This window comes from Triticum urartu, chromosome 5 (assembly GCF_003073215.2).
Source record: "Triticum urartu cultivar G1812 chromosome 5, Tu2.1, whole genome shotgun sequence".
In the NCBI taxonomy this organism is placed as follows: domain Eukaryota; kingdom Viridiplantae; phylum Streptophyta; class Magnoliopsida; order Poales; family Poaceae; genus Triticum; species Triticum urartu.
The window spans coordinates 626,296,775-626,304,876 of NC_053026.1; the positions used below are offsets into that span (position 1 = coordinate 626,296,775).

Sequence of the window (8,102 nt, forward strand, 5' to 3'; positions counted from 1 at the left end):
GCCGGTAACGATATTGAACTAGGTATTGGATACCGACGATCGAATCTCGGGCAAGTAACATACCGATGACAAAGGGAACAACGTATGTTGTTATGCGGTCTGACCGATAAAGATCTTCGTAGAATATGTAGGAGCCAATATGGGCATCCAGGTCCCGCTATTGGTTATTGACCGGAGACGTGTCTCGGTCATGTCTACATTGTTCTCGAACCCGTAGGGTCCGCACGCTTAAGGTTACGATGACAGTTATATTATGAGTTTATACATTTTGATATACCGAAGGTTGTTCGGAGTCCCGGATGTGATCACGGACATGACGAGCAGTCTCGAAATGGTCGAGACGTAAAGATTGATATATTGGAAGTCTATGTTTGGACATCGGAAGTGTTCCGGGTGAAATCGGGATTTTACCGGAGTACCGGGAGGGTTACCGGAACCCCCCGGGAGCTATATGGGCCATAGTGGGCCTTAGTAGAAAAGAGAAGGGGCTGCCCTAGATGGGCTGCGCGCCTCCCCCTTCCCCTAGTCCTATTAGGACTAGGAGAGGTGGCCGGCCCCCTCCTCCTCTTTTCCCCCTCCGCGAATCCTATTCCAACTAGGATTGGGGGGGGGGGAATCCTACTCCCGGAGGGAGTAGGACTCTCCTTGCGCACCCCTTGTGGCCGGCCAGCCTCCCCCCTTGGCTCCTTTATATACTGAGGTAGAGGCACCCTAGAACACACAAGTTGATCATTGAGATCGTTCCTTAGCCGTGTGCGGTGCCCCCTGCCACCATATTCCACCTCGATCATATCGTTGTAGTGCTTAAGCGAAGCCCTGCGTCGGTAGAACATTAAGATCGTCACCACGCCGTCGTGCTGACGGAACTCCTCCCCGAAGCTTTGCTGGATCGGAGCCCGCGGATCGTCATCGAGCTGTACGTGTGCTAAGAACTCGGAGGTGCCGGAGTAACGGTGCTTGGATCGGTCGGATCGGGAAGAAGACGTACGACTACTTCCTCTATGTTGTGTCAACGCTTCCGTTGTGATTTACAAAGGTATGTAGATCAGACTCTCCCCCTCGTTGCTATGCATCACCATGATCTTGCGTGTGTGTAGGAATTTTTTTGAAATTACTACGTTCCCCAACAATAGTGATTTGACAGCCTACACTTCTAGGGTATCATCATCGGCCCAAGCATTTATTCATCGATCAAGGCTTCCCATCTTTTTAGACGGGCGACTCAAGGCGCTTTCGAAAAAATTATTGATAATGTTCGTGCGGGTGAAAGAGTGACAACCTTGTTCCTTCAGCCCAATTACAGCCTTCTTACCGAAGTTTTTGGAGTATTTTTTCGAGCAGAGATCGATACCACGAAGAATGTGTTTTCTAGGGATTCCATTGTAATTATTAGTTATAGGAGTATTTTTTTATATTTTTGAATCTTAGGTCCAAATCAATGTACCTGTATTTCTTTTTACCTGTAATTGTTATGGGTATAAATAAAGTTACACGTGTTTCTTGAAAAAAAACACTAAAAAATGTTCAATTGATTTTCGGCTGTGTTTCTTGCTCCCCCCGATCCGATCCGTCCGTGTTTCTTGCTCCCCAAGACCCGGGGCTCTACACCTCCACTGTCTGTCTCACGATTGCAACTCATATTTTCGGTTGAGACAAGCCCATCGGCACTTATTTCAGCGCAACATTCTCATCAACACCGTGTACGATCAGAGTCTATTTTTCTCTAGCCCCGTCATAGACTCCTAGTCAGGATTCATTAAAACCAGTTATCTCTACTTTTATAAAAAACAGAGTTGATGATAATGTTGTTCCTGTCATTTTGCAATATAGGCCATCTGATTTATATCTGACGGATAGGAAAGAAAATGACAATTTTGCAAAAAGATACCCACACCCCTCTCCACATTTACAAATAAGGCATTCCCTCGTTCATCATTTTCTCCCACACGATAAACTACTCATACAAATGCATCTTGATGTTCCGTGCAACGCATGAGCAACTTGCTAGTTGCACAACAGAAAACTGAAGACAAGAGGAAAGTTGTCCCTGTCCGTTACTTTTATTTTATCTGTACATTTCCGTGAACCCGTAGACGTTGTGTTCTCCTTTTATTTAAAGTATATACCTGGCGAACAATAAAAAAGAAGAAGAAAAAATTGATTGTTTTTTTGGCGTGCAAGATGCTCAAATGTATGATGTTTATGCAATTATCAAATTTGACACGGGCATCACGCACATAAGCATCTTGCACCATAAAAAATGCAAATGTTTCTTTTGCTATTTAAATGATCTTACTATTCACACCCCTGATAAGAACAGTCGTGCCCGTTCCTTATTAGTTCCGTTGTTTTGTATTGGGGAGTCCAAATTTCGATAGAGCGCCGGTGAACTTGTTTCCTTCTCTAGTAGCAACGCTTCAATTCTAACAACGGATGCAGAGTCATACATATCAATACTTAGGAGTATCATTTATCTCCGTTTACAACAATTTGAAACGACGACAAAGAATGGGCCAACTCTAGCACGAGAGCATGAAAAATATTCCTGAAAGGTTCTCGAGAAAATGGTCCCTCGGTTGCTTAATTTCGTCGGACTACTTTATCCTTAATTTCGTTGGACCACTTTATCCTTAATTCCGATTGAACATAAAAGAAAAGAGGAAGCAAGGCATATATTGACAAACGTGAATTACAACTTTATCCTTAATTCCGTTGGACTACATTTTATCGTCAGTGAAAATTAGAATGTCACAAGATAACACTCCAATGGTACCAATTCAAGCATGTGTAACCGAATTCTCGTATTTCCAGACCTCCAAGGAGCGGCTCACCGGTTCGATTTCATAGAAACGAAACCACGGCCGTCATTGACATGACCCTAAACCCATGATTGTTTTTTTCCCGATCACTAACGACGAGTAGTATTTAAAATCAAAAGCAACACCTCCTAGTACATGTCAAAATAGTCCCTTTTACCTTGTATGTGAGGAGAATATCCTTTCCTTTTATCCACAATAGTGGCATCACCCCCCTATTCCCTAAAACATCCAATAAGCATCCTTTTGCCTCCCATTTATGCTTGAGGATATGCCACCCCCAAATCCCACCATTGCAAATATGCAACTGCAAGAGTATACCCCACCATGGCAAGGGACGTCCATGTGGCCCGCCCTCGGAAACCCCCAAACCCGCACCACACCCCCACGCGGCGACGCCACCATCCACCCCAAGGGCCAGGGCCAGGCCGTGCGCGGGTCCTCCCCGATTTTCTCTCCATCTCTAGATACAGCGGCGGCGTCGCGCGCCCGAGCCCGCCAAATCGCCCGCCCCCTCGCGCCCTTTTTCCCGCTGCGCAACGCAACGCGCCCATTATTCCCGCGATTCCCCCGCCTCCCGTTGCCCAGCTAGCTAGCTGCCCACCTCGCCGCCGCCGCCTCCCGCCCACCGGAAGCACAGGAAGCAGAGCAAGCCGGCGCCATGGGCAAGTACATGCGCAAGAGCAAGGCCTCGGGGGAGGTGGCCGTCATGGAGGTCGCCGGCGCGCTGCTCGGCGTCCGCACCCGCTCCCGCACCCTCGCCGCGCAGCAGCAGCGCGCTCCGTCCCCTTCGCCGCAGCGCAAGGGCCACGAGGACGGCGACCCCGGGGCCGGCGACTACCTCGAGCTCAGGAGCAGGAGGCTCGAGAAGCAGCCGCCGCCGGGGCCCAAGGACAAGGAGGACGCGCCGCAGCCGCCGGCCGCCGGTGGGAGGAGGATGGAGCAGGCGCCGTCGTCGTTCGCCGCCGAGGGCTTCGAGGCCGACCTCGAGGTCTCCTTCGGCGACAACGTCCTGGACTGGGACGCCACCGACAGGTAACAACAGAGCACCAGACTTTTCTCTCCTCCCCTTCCTCTTCCGCCAATCCTCCCCCTCCGCCTCAGTCAGCAATCCCCTCTCGCGCCCCGCCCCGGCCGATACGAATACGACTGAGGTTTAGGGTTTATCCGCCGCCGTGTCGCCGTCCTGCTCCATTAGCGCCGCCGCGTGCTCTCAAATCTCAACTCTCAGGCGCCGGCAACCTCAAGAACCCCCTCCCTATCAGTTTTCTCAGACGAGCGCCGCCGCTGGTCCGGCGATTTTCTTCTCCATCAGGATTGAAGCGCCCAAATAGCCACACCTTCCGCTGATTGTGCCCGGATGCCTGCAAGAATCAAGGCCTCCGCTGGCCTTGATTTCCTCAAGCCTTAGCCGTTGGCTGGCTGGAGCTTGAAAGAATCCAAGAAACGCCTGTCCGCTGTGTTGACCCGGCGAAAAAGGCCCCCCTATTTTCCCCCCTCCAGAAAAGCCGCCATTTTTCCCCTCCAAACAAAGATGCATCCAGGCGCACTCAATCAACCCCCAATCAAAGTGGGCGCTGCACTTGATTAGTGGAGCCTCCTCCTCCTCCTCCAGTGGCCGTGGCCGTGGCCTCCGCCTTTTCCCCGTAGTGGCAGGGGAAAGTAGCCCCCTTTCCCCTTCCCCACCACAGCCGCCCTCCATTGGCCTGGCCCCAATCTTTCCCAACAGCAACCAGAGGGAGAGAGGCCCCTCTCCCGCCCTTTCGCCAGCAATTTCAATCCCACAAAGCCGAGCGCCACCGCCGTCGCGCTCAGGGCCCCATTCGCCACCGCCGTGGGTGAAAATGGCAAGCTGCTCATCATTGGCCCTTGTACCGGAGCACCACCGCCGCCATTGAATGCCTGCCCTTGTCTGGAGGGATATGGCTGGAACTTTCCGCTTGAATGGACACTCTGACCGGACCACGTTTTTGTTCTAGCCAGTGCCTCCATTCATATTTACCCCTTGGCCCTTGTTGTGAGCATTTGCACCAGCCACTTGAAGAGAAAAGATTTTACTTCTAGTAATTCAGGCCTTGGAAGACCTCGGTAAATGTTTCCCCAGCTTCTTTAATTCCACACCTTGTTCGTATGATTGATCTCGCGCGTGGTCCCTTTGTCCCCCGGCGTATGCATGTTGAACGTGCTCCCCCCATTTAGCAGCTTGCTTGGCCGTGTTAGGCCAAGTTGTTGCTTGCTTGTCAGCATTCAGTCATTCAGCGTGCTTGTGCTGCTGCTGCGCCAATAATCAGGCACACCTCACATTGTGTGATGTGGGGCACTTGTTAGCAATGAAATGGACAAGATCATGCGGCATGCTAGAAAATGAATGAGCTGTCGTGTTCAGCTTCCTGTAGCTTGGTCTCATCTGAGCTCACCAACCAGGCTTGATTCTGCAGCAGTACTACGTAATTTGCAAGGCCCTCTTGTGCATTTCTAGCTTCTGAACCTCATGTTGTGCCGTTCGTCGGTGCTGCGTGCAGGGGCGCCAGGGAGACGACGCCGTGCAGCCTCATCTACAGCTCGGAGACGATGAGCACCCCCGGGTCGGCGACCGGAGGAGCCCGCAACCACTCCCGCCGCAGGGCGCAGACGCCGGTCTGCCGCTACGTGCCGAGCTCGCTGGAGATGGACGAGTTCTTCGCCGCCGCCGAGCAGCAGCAACACCAGACCTTCAGGGACAAGTAAGAGCATGCTTCCTTCTGCTCTTCTTCACATACTGTAAAGAGAAACTTGCTAACACTCGACTGTGATGTTGAAATCAGGTACAACTTCTGTCCTGCGAGGGGCTGCCCGCTCCCCGGGCGGTACGAGTGGACGGTGCTAGACTGCTAGGGCTTCATACCTCACACCACCACCAGGAGCTCCTCCATTGATCCCTGTAGCACCAAAATGACCACTACCAGAAGAAGCAGCAGCAGCAGCAGCTTGTCATATGCCGTGGGCGCGATGCAAATGCAAATGCAAATGTAGCGTTAGGTTTTCTGATTCACCTGTTGTAAAAACTTAGAGTTAGCCCGCAGTCAGTCAGTCAGTAGTAGCTCAGCCAGCCAGCCATCCATCTCTCGGTGTAAGGAACAGCCTGATCCCCAACCTCACTGTAACCTCTTAGTTAACAACATGTCATCTCCGTAGGCTTCAATTTAGCTTGATTAGCAGCTCAGTTATTCTCTGTGCCCTAGTCCTCCATCCATCAATGAAATCAATCAGAGCTAGATTTATTTTCACCTCACTCTCTCTAACTCTGCAGTGCTGTGACTGACTGTGTGATTCGTGCATGCATGCATGGATGGGGATGCGGATGGGGATGGGGTGGAAACTTGTCATCGTCTTGTCTGAAAAGCTGGCGCGGTGTTGGACTGCTTTCTTGGTGGTGATCAAGCGGCAAGCAAGTTGAGTTGATGCGGGAGGGCTTGGATGGATTCCACTAGGCACTAGGCTACTATAGCTGCATCGTGTGTGTGTGTGTGTGTGTGTGTGTGTGATTGGACGTGTGAGGTTACTGTTGTGCACCTGTGTGCCGTTTGCTTTGCAGTAAGCTGAGTGGAGTGAGTGGATGCTGGTCATGGTCATGGTGGAGCGTGTGAGACTGATGGGAGGCCAAAGCTTGGACTGTTTGTGTGTGTGCGAGGGGTGAGTGGATGTGGATGGCGCTCATCATGGTCTTGTTACTGAATCATCATCATTCCTTTCTTTGTTGGCAGCAGGCAGGCAGAGGCACTTGTTACCCAGCAAGCACAAGCAGGCTGCAGGTCAGGTAGGCTGGTAAAAAAGTCGCTCTTTTTGGCCTACCCGTGCACCGGCTCCTTTTACCTCCATCCACGCTAGGGAGGAAGCAGTCCACTGTCCTTTTTCACTCGAGCCTTTTTATTACCATCCTATAGGATGTTTCTTCTATGCACAATCAAACATTCATACAATCCCACGTTTTTTCTATTCCTGCGTTTTGAAAATCCTATCATATGAATCAAAGAGGCTTCTAACTTTGTCCCGCTCGCAGTCCCTCTCTGCAACGCAACGAACGTTGAGTTTTTAAAATTTTATTTCTAATGAGGACACGCACGTTTCCAACAAGGTTGACGACGCTAGTGATAGATAGAGCATCCAGGAGCAATCCGTTGTGCTCAGCAGGCCGCGTACTGCACTTGGCAACATTTGATCCTGAAAAAAGAAGACGCAGCAACCTCTTTCATGGCTGCAGCAAAGGAAAAGAAGAAACATGGCCGCCCGCGCCAACCCGCCGCTTCGTTTCCTCCCTCCTGAATCCTAAGGCCAACTCCACCGCGCGATCGCATCTTGTTTGGATGCGTTCGTTTAGGGTAGAACGGACGAATAACGCGGTCCAACACACAACACCAAACAGACAAATGTCCGGATTCCATCCGTATTTAACCCATCTCGACTCAAACTTGCGCCGAGTTTGGGGTGAAACGGGCATCACGCGGACGAGCTCGCCGCACGCCCTTGTCCTCCGGTGGCCCGCCTGTCGGGGACACTAGTCCCTTCGCTTCCAACGCCTTCACCCCCTCTCTCTGCGCCGCCGCTATTCTCCGACCGACTCCTCACTGCGCAGGCCACAACCATCCATACCAAAACCACGTCTCGACATGGCCGCCAGCACGCCCGCGCTTTCGCCATAGTTTTGGCCGCCGCCGTCGTAGCCGGTGGCAGAGGGGATACGACCGACGGCGGCGTACCACGGCGGTCGCGACAGCTTCCGACGAGAGCTCCAGAGCGGCCAGTAGTCGGCCGCCAACCACCCCTGCCGCGTCGAGGTGATCATCGCGGCCTCTTTGCGACCACAACCGTAAGGTGTTCGACACTTTGCACACAAAGGTATGGGCAGCGGAGATGAGTTTTTCTTCCACCACTTCATTTGTTCATCGAACGATTCGTCGTCGGATGATGAAGATCTTGTGGTGGCTGCACTGGTCGTTCACGACCACATTCAACAGCAGCTTCCTCGGTACAGGGGGTCACTCCCTGGCCGTGCTCCCAACCTGAACCGCAACAAGGAGAGAGGCCACGCCCTGCTCTATGCCGATTACTTTGCCAACACCCCGCTCTTCAAGCCGGATAAATTCCGTCGCCGTTTTCGAATGGCAAGGCATGTGCTCAATCGTATCCGAGAGGGAGTGGTTGCATATGGAATGCACCGAGGCCTTCCGCATGCTTGCATATGGAATTCCAGGCGATCTGGTGGATGAGTATGTGCGTATGAGTGAGGCAACATGTCTGATGTCAATA

The 8,102-nt window shown here is 52.0% G+C and overlaps 1 protein-coding gene across 1 annotated transcript; it reads left to right on the forward strand.

The window, feature by feature from the left end:
- The first annotated feature begins 3,214 nt into the window (after positions 1 to 3,214).
- Positions 3,215 to 6,087, forward strand: LOC125511376 (cyclin-dependent kinase inhibitor 5-like). Its single transcript, XM_048676730.1, has 3 exons — positions 3,215 to 3,851; positions 5,339 to 5,539; positions 5,621 to 6,087. Exons 1-3 carry the CDS (start codon positions 3,478 to 3,480, stop codon positions 5,688 to 5,690), a joined length of 645 nt encoding a protein of 214 aa, XP_048532687.1. The 5' UTR covers positions 3,215 to 3,477; the 3' UTR covers positions 5,691 to 6,087.
- Positions 6,088 to 8,102: the final 2,015 nt, after the last annotated feature.

Excerpts from the sequence above, each read along its gene's own strand:
- LOC125511376 (XM_048676730.1), top strand. The coding sequence starts at position 3,478 with ATGGGCAAGTACATGCGCAAGAGCAAGGCCTCGGGGGAGGTGGCCGTC. Across the intron at positions 3,852-5,338 it reads GACTGGGACGCCACCGACAG|GGGCGCCAGGGAGACGACGC; the intron begins GTAACAACAGAG and ends TGCTGCGTGCAG. Across the intron at positions 5,540-5,620 it reads CACCAGACCTTCAGGGACAA|GTACAACTTCTGTCCTGCGA; the intron begins GTAAGAGCATGC and ends TGTTGAAATCAG.